The sequence below is a fragment of the Rhinopithecus bieti genome, unplaced genomic scaffold, assembly GCF_001698545.2.
Source record: "Rhinopithecus bieti isolate Rb0 unplaced genomic scaffold, ASM169854v2 scaffold_32081, whole genome shotgun sequence".
Classification (NCBI taxonomy): domain Eukaryota; kingdom Metazoa; phylum Chordata; class Mammalia; order Primates; family Cercopithecidae; genus Rhinopithecus; species Rhinopithecus bieti.
Genome location: NW_016814436.1, coordinates 2,286,470 through 2,305,032, shown reverse-complemented (window position 1 = coordinate 2,305,032; position 18,563 = coordinate 2,286,470). Strand labels below are relative to the sequence as shown.

Genomic DNA, 18,563 nt, shown 5'->3' with positions numbered 1-18,563 from the left:
GTTCAAAATAGTATTCTGTAAAAAGTTTCCTCCTATCTCCAGCTCTCAGTGTCTTAAAGGTTCCCCTTCCCTGGAGGTAAGCAGCCATCATTTTTTGTTGTTGCTTATTCTTAATAACTTGTGTTATTATGGTAAAATTTGAACTACGCATGGCCTTGATATGTATATCGAACATGTCCAGAAAATACCAGTCTCGGAGGTCAACATCTGATTCAAGGGATATAGGAGCCATAACACATTTCTGCACAGCAACTATGAGAGCATCTTTTATATTAAAACAATAGAAAAAATATGTTTGCAATTACAATGTCTAGAAGTCTACAAATTGCTTCTTGTTGCAGTTTTTCTTTCTTGGTAGTATAGTTAGGACCATTCTTAGGAATGTAGAACAATGTTCCCCAAATTCTGTTCTTGTATCACCTCAATTGGAATCCCTTGGCATGTACATGAAAATATATAGGAAATGTTTATTTCTTGGGCTTCCATTCTACTGATTTGGAATCTCTGGAGATGGGGTTTAGGAATTTGCAATTTAAGTAATCTAGGTGATAAGTAGGTATCTAAGCCCAAACTTTTTGCTGAATGATATGCCCGTCTTTTCATTTGAAAACTTAGGAAAATTTAATTCTCTTCGGTGATAAGCACTGTCTGCCTTCTATAGGCCAAAGAATTAGAAATTTCTCAGCTGAATTAAAACTATTGAGCCATCCAGTTGCAGTGGCTCACTCCTGTAATCTCTACATTTTGGGAGGCTGAGATGGAAGGATCACTTGAGCCCAGCAGTTGGAGACCAGCCTGGGCAACATGGTGAGACCCTGTCTCTATTTTTAAAAAATCATAAAATTAGCTGCACATGGTAATGTGTGCCTCCAGTCCCAGCTACTGGGGAGGCTGAGGCTGGAGGATAGCTTGAGCCCAGGAATTTGAGGCTGCAGTATGCCATGGTAACACCACTGCACTTCCATCTGGGTCACACAGCATGACCCCATCTCAAAAAAAGCAAAACAAAACAAAAAAAAAAACAAAAGAACTATTGAACCTTAGATTTTTTTGTAAGAAATATAGAAAAAGCATTTAAACTCACCAAGTTCTGTAATAATTTAGAAGTCTCCAAATGTAGTTTAGCCCCTATCTGGGTTAAACAGTGACTAAAGGCAGTGTTTTCAATCCGGTTTTCCTCATGTCACTGTACTCAAGGGCCATGTCTTCATTAAGTAAAGAGTCTGGCTGTTGTGTCTCTAGTCACTCTGCTCTACTTTAGGCAGATCAGGCAAGAAAGGCCTTTTGGAACATTTTCAAGACCACCTACATAGGTTTTTGTAGAGCGAATATTCCAACCTGACTTCAGTTCCAGGAAGAAATTCTTGATCTCTCACATTTATTTCTTACGGAGGTTTAAATAGGCACTTGGTGTCTAGGATGTAGCTGTCTCTTTTCTTCATATTTTATCTCTGGTTTAACCATTCACCATTAAGAAATGGAAGTGGAGTTCATTTCATTGGTTACCTTCATTTCTCTTGGTTCAGGGTTTCTGAATCTTTATGAAGAAGTGATTTTTAAAAGTCGAATTAAAGGTATCTTCAGCCTATGGGAGGGACTTTTCATTTCCATTTTCGTTCTTCTCCTTTCCTCTATTTCTACTCGTCTCCTCTCCCACCTCCACAACCCCATATCTACTTCCTGTCTGAACCACACCTTCCCTACTGCCCCCCAAGAAACACTAAAAATGTTGCTATTCCAGTGTATAAGTCAGTAACCATTCCCTAATTCTTTTAGAAAACACCTTTCATATTACTCTTATAACACAGGTAAATAATTAGTGGTCACCATTGTTTTATTGTTAAATGGATAGTACCTGAGTTGAAGGCCCAGAATTATTATACTAAAAACCTAAAGACTTAAAACTTAAAGATCTAGCAACAGATTTTGTTTTACCTGCTTCAATCAAAATAACTAACTAGAATTAAAAACCATTTGTCTTTGTGAATCTCTTCCTTGCTGGATTAACCCTCATGCTGAGAGCCGTCAATCTTCTACTTATATTTGACTTAACATTTTTCTGGTCTGTTTTTGGTTATGGAAACTCACCTTAGAAACAGACTTAGTGCTCTCTGTGCCAGTTTGCCTGTCCGCTTGCCTGCTCTTTAGCAAGTAAACTATAAATATTCGTGGTCTGTGAATTCTCTCTTTTGATGATGTGTTTACTTCTTGGTTAGCTGTTTTATCACTTAATCTGCCATCAGTTCAAGAGATAAAGTGCATGCAAATCCTAACCTGACTAAAAAAGTAGGCACCATTGCATTCATTTATTCAACAGATATTATCTAGATAGTAGTTCAACTGCTTTACTAGTCAAATCTTGTAGTCAAATAGGTCTAGTAAATTGACCAGTTCCCCATTATATTTTTTTTGAATGAGTAGTATAAAATGTACATGGTAAAAAAACATTTAAATAGTTCAAAACAGTATACTATAAAAAAGGTTGACCAAGCGCGGTGGCTCACGCCTTCAATCCCAGCACTTTGGGAGGCTGAGGCGGGCAGATCACGAGGTCAGGAGATCGAGACCATCCTGGCTAACATGGTGAAACCCCGTCTCTACCAAGAATACAAAAAATTAGCTGGGCGTGGTGGCGATCACCTGTAGTCCCAGCTACTCGGGAGGCTGAGGCAGGAGAATGGCGTGAACCTGGGAGGTGGAGCTTGCAGTGAGCAGAGATCGCGCCACTATACTCCAGCCTGGCGAGAGAGCGAGACTCTGTCTCAAAAAAAAAAAAAAAGATCTTTCTCATTTTTTAAGTAGATATTTAGTATTCCATAGATGAAAGTGTTGATGTGATGACATTTGCTTTCAAAAGATTTGATCTGTTTTTTAAAACAAATAAAATTGTCTCCATAGAGGCTTAATGTGTTTTTTAAACTTCATTTTTAACTTAAGAAGCTTAACTTTTGGAATCTGGTAAATTTTACATGTTAGAAGCAGTCTATTAATTGCATTTAAAGTTATATTTTTTTCTCCCAGATGCTACTGAATTTTATTATACATACAGTTTTCTGTTATATAATGTATTATGTAACATACAGTTTACCTCTTTTATGGGAGAGAAACTAAAAAGAATNAACAAATAAAATTGTCTCCATAGAGGCTTAATGTGTTTTTTAAACTTCATTTTTAACTTAAGAAGCTTAACTTTTGGAATCTGGTAAATTTTACATGTTAGAAGCAGTCTATTAATTGCATTTAAAGTTATATTTTTTTCTCCCAGATGCTACTGAATTTTATTATACATACAGTTTTCTGTTATATAATGTATTATGTAACATACAGTTTACCTCTTTTATGGGAGAGAAACTAAAAAGAATATATTGTTTATAATTATGAAATATAGTTAGTTGATTAAATTAAAATTTTTATTTTTAAGAATTATTTACTATCCCTACCATGCCTACTACCTAATTTATTAAAGTTTGTAATGAGATCCTGATGCCCTTTAGAAAAGCAGTGATTGCTATTTACCAAAGAATTTTGTCTGGTTATTTCCTGATTTCCTGTGTGTTGTTTTGTTTTGTTTTGTTTTTGGTGGGGGAAACGGAGTGTTGCTCTCTCACCCAGGTTGAAGTGCAGTGGCGCGATCTCAGCTCTGCAACTTCTGCCTCCTGGGTTCAAGCGATTCTCCCCCTGCCTCAGCCTTCTGAGTACCTGGGATTACAGGCGCCCACCACCATGCCTGGCTAATTTTTGTATTTTAGTAGAGACGGGGTTTCACCATGTTGGCCAGGCTGGTCTCGAACTCCTGACCTCAGGTGATCCGCCTGCCTTGGCCTCCCAAAGTGCTGGGATTACAGGCCTGAGCCACCAGCTACTGCGCTTGGCTTATTTCCTGTTTTTTATAACACTTACACTTTGTAACATAATCTTTTGAAAGAAAGCGTTGAATGTGATGACAAAATTACTCTTAAAAGACAAAATACCCTTTGCTTAGGGTTCTCAAGGACTAATGTCTTCTATTGGTAAAGCTCTACTTAGAAATGATGTATAGTTTTGCAAAACAAGGGATCAGAAGGGCAAGGAAACATTCTTTTCTTTTCTTTTTTTTTTTTTTTTTTAGATGGAGTCTCGCTCTGTCGCCCAGGCTGGAGTGCAGTGGCGCGATCTCGGCTCACTGCAAGCTCCGCCTCCCGGGTTCACGCCATTCTCCCGCCTCAGCCTCCGAGTAGCTGGGACTACAGGCGCCCGCCACCACGCCCGGCTAGTTTTTTGTATTTTTAGTAGAGATGGGGTTTCACCATGTTAGCCAGGATGGTCTTGATCTCCTGACCTCGTGATCCACCCGCCTTGGCCTCCCAAAGTGCTGGGATTACAGGCTTGAGCCACCGCGCCCGGCCGAAACATTCTTTTCAAATCAGTCCTCCAATGTTAAATTTTTCACTTCTTAAGTCCCAATAGAGATCATCCTGTGAATGTGTTAGTTTTTTCTTTTTTTCGAGTGAGGTGTTACATATTTTATCACAATGAGTTCTTAAGAGAGTTTATAGCAATTTGTTTTAGGAGCTGTTTTTCCATCTTTGAATTTTGCCATATCTACAGGGAAATTTTTTAATATAACCGTTCGACTCTAGGATTACATGCTTTGCAAGGCAGTAATTGTGAAATTATATTCATATCCAGAAAGAAATGGTTCTTGTTGACTTGTATATTTTAGTATATTTGAGCTTGATGAGAAGGCTGTCCGCAAGATCCATACCACGTGACTGTGTCATAGTTGGGACTATAAAATGCTGAAATCATATACCTTCAATACTCAAACATTTTAGGTGGTAAAATGAACCTAATGTTAAAATTTATATAGTGGTAGCTCATGCTGTAAAGTCCATGGTATTATGGGGGGAAAATCCTTTCCAGTTTAGAATTTGAAGCCAGAAGTTCCCAACTTGTTTTTCATAAGTTACTGGCTACAGAGGTACCAAAGTGTTCCAAATTCAAAGCTACATAGTCTCTACCAGGCCACCTAAATACCCATTAAATTTGCCAAAGGTGTCCTGTGGCTTAAAATCTGCTTTTTCCAATTTTAACTACTTAGAATCCTCTTGGAATAGCAATGTAGGAATTAAAACATAAGGTCTTTATATATACTTCATATTTTCCTTTTAAGCTTTTGAAAGCCTAAATGTAAGCTGTATAGGTTGAAAGTATAATGCCCTGTTGTTGTTTTTTTGTTTTTTGTTTTTTGTTTTTGAGACGGAGTGTCGCTCTGTTGCCCAGGCTGGAGTGCAGTGGCGTGATCTTGGCTCACTGCAACCTCTGCCTCTCGGGTTCAAGCTATTCTCCTGCCTCGGCCTCCCAAGTAGCTGGGACTGCAGGTGCATGCCACCACGTCCAGCTAATTTTTTTGTATTTTTAGTAGAGATGGGGTTTCACCGTGTTAGCCAGGATGGTCTCGATCTCCTGACCTCGTGATCCGCCTGTCTCGACCTCCCCAAGTGCTGGGATTACAGGCATGAGCCACTGTGTTCGGCTGCCCTGTCTGTCTTAATGCATCATAATCATGATTCTGGTTCATTCTTTCCTACATTTATGTCCTGATGACAAAGTATACTCCATTCGTTAAGTGTGTGCTCTTCTCTCATGTTTTCTCATAAACAAAGTTCATCATGAAATCCACCCCCATTGACCCCCACATCCTTTCCATGTGGTTGCCAGTTGTGACATTTCTTTGTCATTCTCTCTCTTTTTTTTTTTTTTGAGTGGAATCTCACTCTGTCACCAGGCTGGAGTGCAGTAGCCGTATTTCGGCTTGCTGCAACCTCTGCCTCCTGGGTTCAAGCAATTCTCCTGCCTCAGCCTCCCAGGTAGCTGGGATTACAGGCATGCGCTGCCACACCCAGCTAATTTTTGTATTTTTGGTAGACGGGGGTTTCACTATGTTGGCCAGGACAATCTCAATCTCCTGACCTCATGATCCGCCCACATTGGCCTCCCAAAGTGCTGGGATTACAGGTGTAAGCCACCATGCCCGGCCTCTTTGTCATTCTCTTAATCTTAACAAATTGGGTCAATGCTTATGGTGCACTGACGCGATACTCTCAGATGAGTATCTGGGAAATCACTCCTTCATGTAGCTGGTGGAAGAGAGAAAAATCTACCTATGGTAGTGCTTCTTCAGTCTTCCTAGATGTGAGAGAATGGTGTTTTCTTCTCTCTACCCTTTAGAAGTCTGCTCCTATAGGTTTCGCCACAATGTCCTTGGCTTAGAAAATTGTGTTGAGGTAATTGAATATGACTTTAGAATTCACATTTATTTGAGCCTTTCATTTTACAAATTAGGAAACTGATTTATAACATTGGGCTTGAAGATATTAGATATAATTTTAGTTATGAGCAGCTTTATAAAAATTCTATTAAGGTATTACAAAATATTTCCTTTTTCCCTAAAAAGTCTGTCTTTAGTGTTTATATGTATATAAATATACTTATTTATTTATTTTTGAGACAGGGTTTTGCTCTGTCCCCCAGGCTGGAGTACAGTGGCACAATCCTAGCTTGCTACAAGCTTGAACTCCTGGGCTCAGGCGATCCTCCTGCCTCAGCCTTCCCAAAGTGTTGGGATTATAGGTGTGAACCAAAGTGCCTAGCCCTTACTTATTTGTTTTAGTGGGGAAGTAAAGCCTTCATGAACCTTGAACTTGAGGAACCAGTTTTATTTAAACAGTTAATTTCCATGAGTTTTGAGCTAAAGTCAGAGTAAACTTAACAGCAGTTTTTTTTTAGAACCTATAATACCAAAACTCACAGCAATTTTGTTGTTTGCCAGTGTATTCTAAGCTTTTTGAAGAAAAAGAAGCATGCATATTAATTGCTTAGTAGGGGTTATGCTGGAAGAACTGTGGATTTGATTCGCTCTTGTAACTAAAGTCATAGTATTGCAGTTATTACTTTCCATGCCAAAGGTTGAGAGCGTGGACATAACCAGGCAGATATGCCTCAATACCTGAAGGGATAGATTAAAGTCAACTATAAACTGTAAGAATTTCCCTTAAGCATCCATTAGATTTAGCCCAGTGCTTAACTGTGGAAATGAAGATTGGGGGGAGCTGTGCCTAGGGAAGGGAGGTTATGTGTTAATAGAACTTTTTTCATTTCAGTTTAAAATAACCAATTTGGCTTATTTCCAAATTTGGCTGAGAGTCTTGGCTGCTAAGAGCTGTGCCTTCAACATCTCTTTGATTATTATGTATTTGATTAAAAGTGGGGTTACTATGGTTTGCATCTACTTGGCTGTCAGTATCCTAGAGGGAGTGTATGCCTCTTTCTCTTCTCTTTCCTTTAATGAGTTAAACAACTTGGTCTTTTTTTTTTTTTTTTTTTTGGCCCCAGGGATGGATTGATCTTAAAACAGGCCTATTTTGCAGTACTTAGTTCAAAGAACACCATATGTTTTAAATTATTTATTGTTTAGAAATTCTTACATTTCACCATAGTACAGTTTTGGCTGTCTCTGTTCTCTTTCTTCAGTTGCTTATTACCTTTTTCTAAAGCTCACCCTACTTAACAGACATCCAGGGCTTTTGATTGTAAAAGGCTAAAAGCTTTGAAATCTAGAGAATCTGTTTATATGAAGTATATGATTTTTACTGTAATTATAGATTAAGCATCATAATACATATATTATGCTGTGATGCTCTCATATAAGCCTTTCAAATTATCCCTTTTAAAAATAGTAACTACATTTTTTGTCTATAAATCATTGGTATTTATGTAGCTAAAGCATAAAAGACCATGAACATTTTCTTGATGGAATTCAATTATTTCTCAGCTACTGTAGTAGAATATTTATTTTAAAAGGCAACATTATAAATTAACTTGATGCACATACTACCATCGCTACCACTCCCACCTTCTGAATCTGTAAAGTAGATAGTAACATTTGTTGTATTTTTCAAAGACTGACCTGTAACTCATTTTAATTAATCAGGTCCTTACTAGACTAGCTGAAATGTCCCAGATAACAATAATCATTAAAGTCTTAAAGAAGTATAGTAGTATGTTAGTATGGTTTCTTTAAAACCTTTCATTTGACATTTTTCTTGTCTACAGGCTAATTTCTTTCAGGTTTGGGGCATGTATTCATTTGCATGGCAGTGTTTTGGATATATGTGAAATTAAAACTCATTTCATGGACTGCTCTAAAGTGTATCGGGGCCAATGTGATTGGTTTCTGGAAATTCTTGGAGATTATTGAAAGCGGTGGTTAAGCAGAGCTAATATTCCATGTTCATACCGTGAAATACTTCTACATTTTGCAAAGATGGTATTTTGGGCAGCAGTAACCTATGCTAAAAGTCTTATTGTCCTCTGGCAGTAAGTTAGCAGGCCTTTTGTACTATACAGCTGATTAATGGAATCAGTACCTCATTTGATACTTAAATTGAGTAAAAAAATTTTAATAACAGCCTTATTGTGATACAATTCACATACCATACAGTTCACCTATTTAAAATGTACAAGTCAATGGTTTTCAGTGTATTTATAAAGCTGTGCAGTCTATTTGAGAACAATTTCCTCACTCCAAGAAGGAACCCCACACTCATTAGCAGTCATTTTCCATTTCCCTACAACTCGTCCTCCTCATGCCAGCCCAAGGCAACCACTAATCTACTTCTACCTCTATTGATTGTCCTATTCTGAACATTTTATAAAGCAGATTTATATAATATGTAGTCTTTTGTGTCTGCTTTCTTTCACTTAGTATAATGCTCTGAAGGTTGTAGCAGATATCAATACTTCAGTACCTTTTATTGCTAAGATTTGTTTTTTAAGGTTATTTTGTCATTTTCTTTCCTTTGACTCCATTTTTTCTCTTTTCATTGTGAAATCAATTCTAAGGTCTCCCTTCATAATTATTATGATTTCAAAGAGTGAACCAGTATATTTTTGTGATCTACAAAGCAATCATCTGTATGATCTAGAGGATTTCACAGTTGATCTACGTGTTAGAAGAGCTTTTGGGCTTTAAAAGGTTTTAGGGCCGGGCGCGGTGGCTCAAGCCTGTAATCCCAGCACTTTGGGAGGCCGAGACGGGCGGATCACGAGGTCAGGAGATCGAGACCATCCTGGCTAACACAGTGAAACCCCGTCTCTACTAAAACTACAAAAAACTAGCCGGGCGAGGTGGCGGCGCCTGTAGTCCCAGCTACCCGGGAGGCTGAGGCGGGAGAACGGCGTGAACCCGGGAGGCGGAGGTTGCAGTGAGCTGAGATCCGGCCACAGCACTCCAGCCTGGGCGACAGAGCGAGACTCCGTCTCAAAAAAAAAAAAAAACGGTTTTTAGAAAGTATGATGTTAGCTACTGCCAGTGGCAAGCCCAGCTGAACCAGGCACATCATCATGACCACAAAGTAGTCCATTTCAATATAGTTTGTATCATTAACATTTTTTAACATCTAAAAAAGTTTAGGTCATTTCTATGCTTTCATTAGTGATTCTTCAGTAGGAAGGAACCTAGCAAAGTGCCAGTATGTTTTCAGAAATAAAATTCCCAGTACATCCATTGCTTATATATTTATAAACACCAAAATGCATGAAAAGTGAAGTTCTGGTATCAGTTACAGGGTTTATGTAGCTATTCAAGAAAATGTATATGTGCTATGTTAATCTTGTTTCTTTTTGTTATTTTTGAATATGTGTCATTTTCAGGACCCTTCAAAACATGATACATGCAAAAGGTTAGTATCCCCTTAACAGATTTCCTTATGTTCAAGGTAATGTCTGGCAAGAGACTCTTCTGTAAGTATATGTATGTAACATAATTTACGAGTGCAGCTTGACAACTAATTCTTTTTTGGCCCAAATCACTGCAAATTCAGTTGTTCCTTGACATTAGCAAAATTAGCTTTTACAGTTTTAGCCGTTTTGAATAATCTAAAAAGTTCATGCCTTGAGTAATTTTTTAATCTTATTGTGACACAAATTGGAATCACACTCAGTAAGAGGCCAGTATGCATGGACAGGTAGCTACTAGTGGTTCAGCCTTCAGGCTGTGCAGTTCAAACTAGCTACACTATTCTACTTAAAACTTAATCTCATTTACTTCTCACAACCACTCTGTAAGATAGGTGCCATTATTACATTTTACAGAAGAAAAAAACACTACAGTCATATTTAGGAATTTGGATTTTCTCAGGTTTACTTAGAATATATTCCTTGGCATTAATATTAGTAATTCATTAGTATTAGCTCTGAAAGTTATAAATTGCCTTCCCTTAAGTGCCTGTATCTAAAATGACTGTGGAATCCTTGGCCTGTACAATATATTTGTGGAGATTATATAGAGCTAGCCATTCTATCTTTTGGATATCTCGAAGTATTTCAGAGAAAGAAAATATGTCTTTTTTTTCCCATAAAATATCAGATCTATTATTTGAGGTAATGGACACAGTATAAAAAAGTACGAACTATTAGTAAATTTAGTTTCCTTAATATTGAGGGCTTAGGGTCAACAAAATGCTGCATAAAATTTTGAAAATACAAGCCACAGAATTGCAGATTTTAAAGATAAAACTTATGCTTATGCAGGGCGGGGTGCAGTGGCTTACGCCTGTAACCCTAGCACTTTGGGAGGCTGAGGCGGGTGGATCATGAGGTCAGGAGTTCGAGACCAGCCTGGACAACATGGTGAAACCCCATCTCTACTAAAAATACAAGATTAGCTGGGCATGGTGGTGCGTGCCTATAGTCCCAGCTATTTGGGAGGCCGAGGCAGGAGAATCGCTTGAACCTGGGAGGCGGAGGTTGCAGTGAGCCAAGATCGTGCCCTTGCACTCCAGCCTGGGCAACAAGAACGAAACTCCATCTTCAAAAAAAACCTTATGCTTATGCTATAAAACTTAGACTTATGCTAAACATAAAACTGATTAAGAATTATCAGGCAGAAGATATAAAGAATCCCTACAAATCAGTTTTTTAAAACCTCAGTAGAATATGAGAAAAAGGGCTGGGCACGGTAGCTCACGCCTGTAATCCCAGTGCTTTGGGAGGCCAAGGCGGGTGGATCACGAGGTCAGGAGATCGAGACCATCCTGGCTAACATGGTGAAACCCCATCTCTGCTAAAAATGCAAAAAATTAGCCGGGGTGGTGGCGGGCGCCTGTAGTCCCAGCTACTCGGGAGGCTGAGGCAGGAGAATGGCGTGAACCCGGGAGGCGGAGCTTGCAGTGAGCCGAGATCGCGCCACCGCACTCCAGCCTGGGCGATGAGCAAGACTCCATCTCAAAAACAAAAAAAAAAATAATATGAGAAAAAGAGTTAAACACTTTACAGAAAAGGAAACCACAAATGTAAACATATGGAAATGAGGTTTAATCTCATTCATCATTAGTGATATGTGAATTAAAATCATAGGTATATTTCATACCTAACCAGATCGGTAAAAATTAAAATTTTGCAAATAAGAATTGGTTGGAAAGTTTATCCCCAACTCTTAAAAACACTCCTAGGGTAATGTAAATGAATATAATCATTTTGGAAAGCAGGTTGGCATTATCTAGTAAATTTGACAGGATGAATTAACTTTTGACCCAACAATTCCATTTCTAATGATATACTTGATAGAAATGTGTGCACAAGTACACCCAGAAATATGTACAAGAATATTCACAGCAGCATTATTCGAGATATTCAAACATCAGAAACAACCCTAATAAACTGTGGTATATTCATACAATGGAATACTACAAAACAATAAAAATAAATGAATCACAAACATGTAGTAATCTGGATGAATCTCCAAGAAGAAAAGTCTGTCTTACGACAGGAAGTTATTGTTGAACCTGAATCTCCTGTGATGCAGTATAAATGTGTTTCGTCTGGGTCTCTTCTCAGTCGCAGTTAAGTATTAGGAAAGATTATGTGAGTATTGATGTCAGCCATTCTCAGTCTTTTGTACTAAAGAAATTTTCTGGCCGGGCACGGTGGCTCATGCCTGTAATTCCAGCACTTTGGGAGGCCTAGGCGGGCGGATCCACTGGCTGAGGCAGGAGAATGGCGTGAACCCGGGAGGCGGAGCTTGCAGTGAGCCGAGATCGCGCCGTTGCACTCCAGCCTGGGCGATAGAGCGAGACTCTATCTCAAAAAAAAAAAAAGACAAATTTTCTTCTTCAGTGTTTTCTCAAGGATCCTACTTTTGGATTCTTTAGGCTTTTGTGATTGCTCTTAAAGGAGTCTGAATTCATTACTCTTATCAGGAGATTACTTCAGAGTTCCCAGTGCATATTGCTGTTATACATGCCATATTGCTTGGTATTTTAAACAAAGCTACCTGGCTGACATTCCAAACTAGTCCAGCGTAGCTGTTTGCCATACGTAAGCATACAGAGTGCTAGGCATGTTTAGGCAAAGAATCATTTTTCTTATGAACTTCAGCTCGTTTTATTGACTTCAAAACCTTTTAATACCAAGACTCATATGTCTTAAGTAGAGGGGCAGCCGGGTCATTTGGATCATGGAAGAATTATACTTTAAAACTAGTGTGCTAATAAGTTCTATTAAAGAATTATTATGTTAAGGAGAATGATGACTGTTCTGAAGCTCCTAAGGAAAGTCTCTTGCAGTACTTTTGAAGCTGCCATTTACCCTATTAGAACTGTATATACTTTTTGTGTATGTGTATCCTTATTAGTGTCCAAACTTAACTAGGGATTAAGAGGATGGGTTTGGAATCACACTGTCCAACTCCCTTACTAACTTTGGGATTTGGGGTGCAAAGCTTACGTGTTTCTCTTGTATGAGATGAGAATAATAACCCTATTTCATAGGGTGTTGTAAGGATTAAATCTTTAAAATACATATGAAGCAGATAGGATATTTCTGGTAGTTATATTATATATGATTACTTCCGAATTTATATTGGGATGGATTTTTTTAAAATACATATATGAAATGTCACTTACATAATGGTGTTTTTTCCTGTTTAAAAATGTTAATTGCAGAATACGTGAAAAGCAAAAGCACAAAGAAGACAATGTGAGAGTATCCATAATCCCTAACTCAGAAATAACCACTATATGACTTTGTAGAAACACATATAAAGGCATGTAAAGGCATCTTATTTGATATCATACTATTGGTTGTTTTTAACCTTTTAAAAAATTACTTTGTAATATTGTCACTCTAATCCAAATATTTTTTCCCCAACTACTTTGTGATAAAAGCAGTTAAATTTCCCAAAGTAAAAACTCCTTGCCCATATAAAAACATGTGAAAGCTGAAAGATAGTGAACATTTGTCTTAAAATATTAACAATTTTATTGCTTTCTCCCCCTCCTCCTAGTTGCTGGTCATACTGGATTTTACCCATCATAGGCGCTGTTCTCTTAGGTTTCCTGTACCGCTACTACACATCGGAAAGCAAATCCTCCTGAGGAGGCCTTGCTGAAGTTGGAAAGTGCATCCATTTTGGGGTGAAAACTAGAGACTTGCTTGGGGGCTGCAGAAGTGCCCTCTCCTCGAATCCTGCCAGTTGCATTCTTCCCCCTTGGAGTCGAGACGATTGGCCAGGCATCCACCTCAGATCTGGGACCAGCGTCCTCCATCTCTCAGAGCCTTACTCCCCAAGTACCTGCTCACTGTTCTGTGTCCAATGATTGCCGGTGTTTCCTCTCTTCACTGGTTTCCATGAGTACCCTTATATTTCAAAACTTCCTGTTCATAAGTTATAGTGACATTGCTCTTTCGTAAAAATGCCTGCTTTCCAATACTTTGATTGCACATTAGACATTCTTAACAGGGCGGCAGTCTAGTGTTGAAACTTTTATTTTTTCATTTTTCTTTTAAGTAAATTAAAAAAAAAAAATTCTGATTTAGGGCTAGGTGCAGTGGCTCAGGCCTGTAATCCTAGCACTTTGGGAGGCCAAGGTGGGAAGATTGCTTGAGGCCAAGAGTTCGAGACCAGCCTGGGCAATATAGCGAGACCCTTATCTGTTTTTTTAAAAAAATCTGATTTAATTCTGTTATTTATCATAAGGGGTTTAATTCCTGAAGTAAAGGTATGCACCTATTAAACTTAAAACTGCCAAATGATTTTTGTTCCTTTTATGTGCATGATAAAGCTACAAGGAATGGTGTGGCCACCTCCTCCTTCCTTTCAAGCTAGGGCAGCAGGTAGCTCTTCCCACCCCCTGAGCCCAGTCCCTTCCCAAGTGGTGCTGGACAAAAAAAACTACATGGCCCTTTTATGTCTTGGGGCCGGAGAGGGAGGGATGAATTGGGGTGATAGAACCCTGGTGAATTCAGAGTTATCTTTCTTCAGAAAAATACTGAAAACCACTGCTTCAGGATAGGGGTTTAGAAAAAACACCGAAGCTTTCACTTTGGTTTGGCACCAGTTTCTAACCATCTGTTTTTTCTACCCTAGCTATCTTTTATTGGTAAAATATAAATGTATAATTACGTCTGTAGAGCTTTACCAAGGATTTTCCCTCCTATTTTGTTTGTTGATTAGCAAATTTTTGATTCTCCATTTTCCAAAAGTAAGAGACTCCAGCATGGCCTTCTGTTTGCCCCCGAGTAAAGTAACTTCCATATAAAATGGTATTTGAAAGTGAGAGTTCATGACAAGAGCCCGTTTTCCATTTCTTCTGTATTTTACCTCCATGACTCCAACTTGTGGGTTTGTTCTGTTTTTCCATGAGAATAAAATACTGGCAGTTTTTTTCTCTGATGTGTGTTCATTGAGAAGTAGGTTACTAGAATTATGTTACTGTGTCTTATTGGTTCAGTGATGATTTCTCTGGCATATTAGACTTTTATTTTTTTCCCCATGGAAGCACCTGAGGAAATAAATAGAACACTGGCTGTTTTCTGCCAGCAACTCTGGTGATTTTTCTCCCTGTCCTTTGAGAATTGCTAGTCTGCTTCTGAGCCATTGTCATATCCGGCAGGGAGCAGCTTGGTTCAAGAAGGACCATAGAGGCTGCTCAGCATCTCCTTCCTCCCTCCCAGCTTGCCAGGGATTTGATGAGACAGGAAACTGCCCAGCAAACCAGGGACTGCCCATGCAAACTATTTAAGAAAAAGTTCAATCCAGGTCTTGTATCCTGTGATTTAGTAGTTGAATGAGTACAGAATTCATCAAAATAATATTAACCTTGTACTTGCACACTTGGATATATTTGAGAGTAATTTTAGGAGATTTCTGGCTGAGTTTTACTGTCAGGGATATGGGTTTAGTAAAACTTTTATCTTTAGAAAAATGTTCGTATGCATTATAAGATGCTACTTTAAAGACAATATTGATAAAAAACCTTGGTTATTATTTAACAAAAGTGGTATGACTTGATGCTTCTCTATTTAAAGGCAAGGAAGGATTGGTATATGATTGCCTGTCATAAATAAATTATGTGATTATTGGAGTACATTGGGGTAAAAGTAAAGAACAGAGGAGTATTGAGGAGCTTGAAAGGGAGCATTCAATCTAAAGCCAAGCCTGAAGATAACTTGAATCAGTTGTAAAAGTGTGTTGGCAATGTCCAAAATTGAATGAAAAACATCTGGCTTATAAGCAGTGTTAAAGAACTACCATCTTAAGTAAAATTGGTGTTTTTGTTATTTTTAAGGTAAATGCCAGGGCAAAAGGTATGTTTTTCTACTTCATATTGGTTTTCTTTTCCTGTTTACATCTGGACTTGTTTTTTACTGAGAGCCAGAGGAAAAGATAATTAGACTTTGTCTCTTCCACCCATGAAATCCCTGCAGTACCCAGGGCTGCTTCTGAGCTACTGCTGATGTGATGTCACTTTGTATTAGGAAAACCACTTGGGGGTCCATTTACTATTATTCTGTTGCCTACAAAAACAGCCAGATGAAAGGTAAATCTTGCGTGAGAGTTTGCGGAGGTTGTTCTAAACAATAAAGTAATATAGCACACTAGCCAGATCCATCCAAAAGGACTTTTTTTTAAGGAAGTAGACTTGAATTCACAAAACAGTCTTGCCATGGGTAGGTGGTGAAAATCCTCTGGAGAGCAAGTGGAGCCAGTCCCCATTGGCTGACAGTGCCACCTGGAGCTGGTCTCTGGGGTGTTTGGTTGTTTATTCCTGAGGAAGACTAACTGCTGCTGCTGCTGCAAACTGGACTGTACACATCGTGGCTGCTGGGCACGAAGGAGGAGGTGAGAGAAGTTTCATGCCACCAAAATAGAGGGTGTTGGTACCACTGCCCCTGGTCTGAGAGTCAGGGTTTAAACCTGCCTCAGTAGAGACTAGTTTGAAATGACACCAAAATTCCCCAGCCCCTACTCAGCAATTGGTTTTGGTTTCCAAATGACTTCCACATTTGTCAAGATAACAGAGTGGTGGGGTCAAAGTTTATCTTGTGTTTAGATCTCCTCAAGACTGCTTAAGCAAAAACAAAAATCCCTTGGAACCTATCTTTTGAGCCTGTAAAGTTCTCTTAGCAGTTGTCATAAATGCATATGTTGTGAAATCAGAACACTGTCGCGTTTATACTCATTTAGCTGCAATGTGGGACAATGAAAAATGCTTTACAGGCCTTAAGTATCATTACTTATGGTATCTCCTGCTTTAAAATCTCAAGTGATATCTATCTGGTTAAATTCCATTTTAGGAGATTGAGATGCAGAACGCTGATGTTCATTACCTCCTCCTACCCCAGGAGAAATGGATTCAGACATGTCTTGTCTCAACAAGAAATTGATTTTTCTTTTTTTAACTATCTCATTCTGTTGCCAAATATCACAGAAGTAATGAGGAGTTTAGTTACATTTGGCTGTTGTGCTCTGAAAGAGCCAGGTTTGGAATTTGTGGGGGTGATCTAGGAAGAAGGTTCCAAAGAAGCAGAGGCATTTGTCAAGTTACCTACCCTATATCCAGCATCCTCCTCGTGAGCTTCAGTAGCTGCTCTTTGCCCACGCGTGTATCCTACGTTTGCTATTTGGGCAAACCATTACTTCAGTTATTTAACTTCCCTTTTTTTTAACTTCACCTTTGACTGTGAACAAGTAACATTAACATTCCTTTTGTATATTCACTAATGGAGTTAGTTTACCTGTTTTATTTCAGAATATTTTGAACGAAGATCTTTGTCTCTGCTGAAATGCACACACAGTGAATGTTTGTTAGAACTACACACAATAAAGCCACTGTTTTCCTTTTCTTGCCCTGACTACACTTAATTTTTTTTTTAATTAAAAAAGATGTTTTTTTTAAGTAGAAGTGTTGGTTTTGTAATCCTCAGGTGTTCTGGAAGAGAAGGATTTGAGAAGCATGACAGTCTCCCGTGTCTGTGCTAACGATGTGTTTAGCACAACGTGGTGGGGAGTTCCGTGGTTCTCCAGGATTCTGCTCACTGTTCTTTTCGTGAAGTGAATCGTTCATTTGATAATCGTGAAATGCAAAAAGTAAGGCTGTGTTTTAATGGATGTGAAGTGGGAACGGGGTAGCCAGGTTTGAGGTTCTGTTTCCACTGAAACTACCTACTGAAAGAGAAGCCAGTACCAGGTAATACTGTTTTGTTATCTGCAATGCCGGTCTTCAAATGATTGTTTTTCTTGGAAATAGCTAAACTGTTGGGGAAAATTAAACACTGAAATTGAAGTTTAGTGACTGTGTTAATAAAACAAGGGAAATAAACCATTTCTATAATTACCTTTAAAGCATACTGATAGCCATCTACCATTACTAACATATCAGATTTCTGTTGAGAGATCGTTCATTAGGGCTTGGCTATTTCACTATCACAGGAACTGAGGATTACTAACAGGAAAGGATGCCCCCATTCTTGTTACCAAAGTTTGAATTTAATGTTTAATCTTCGATACTAATAAGAGTTTATTATCATAGTACTCTCCCTGATGCTGAATAGTTGGTAGGTGCTTGACAAATCCTGGTCGATTGATGAAAGTCTGAGGTAGAAGACTGATTCCAATTATGTAAATTTAAAGGAAGAAATATCCACACAATCTGTTAAGCTGCTGGTAATTGATAGCATAAATCTAACGTTAATTAGTGAACTAGATTGCTATGTATGTGCAAAGCCCAGTCAGCTTAATCATATATACCAGCATTTTAAAAACAAAATTATTTGATGAAGCAGTGAGAGGCTAGAGTGGCTTTCCAGGTGAAACATGAGAATGCACTTGTAATGCTGTCATTTCTCTGACACCTACTATGTGCCATGCAATGTGGTTTACAAACCTTGCTGATCCGTCCCTGTCTACCTTGTAAGGACACTTTTATGGCAACTCAGAGAGCCACCTGACTTGACCACAGAGCTAAGAGGAGAGCCAGGGTTTTTTTGTTTTGTTTTGTTTTGAGGCAGAGTCTCTATCCCCCAGGCTGGAGCACAGTGGTGTGATCTTGGTTCACTGCAACCTCTACCTCCTGGGCTCAAGCAATCGCCTCACTCACCGTCCCAAGTAGCTGGCACTTCTAATTTTTGTATTTTTTTGTAGAGACGAGATTTCGCCATGCTGGCCAGGCTGGTCTTGAACTCCTGGTCTGCAGTGATCCACCCGCCTTGGCCTTCCAAAGTGCTGAGATTACAGGCGTGAG

The 18,563-nt window shown here is 38.7% G+C and overlaps 1 protein-coding gene across 2 annotated transcripts in view; it reads left to right on the top strand.

Annotated features, from left to right (window-relative positions):
- The window catches only part of CYB5B (cytochrome b5 type B), a 45,537-nt gene extending 30,140 nt beyond the window's left edge, over positions 1–15,397 (top strand). The window contains exons 4-5 of one of the 2 annotated variants that reach the window (XM_017850803.1): positions 9,694–9,722; positions 13,325–15,397. In XM_017850803.1, coding sequence (XP_017706292.1) covers positions 9,694–9,722; positions 13,325–13,415 — 120 coding nt within the window. In that variant the 3' untranslated portion in view covers positions 13,416–15,397. The remainder of the gene's footprint in view (positions 1–9,693; positions 9,723–13,324) is intronic. The other variant, XM_017850804.1, reaches the window with a different exon arrangement.
- Positions 15,398–18,563: the final 3,166 nt, after the last annotated feature.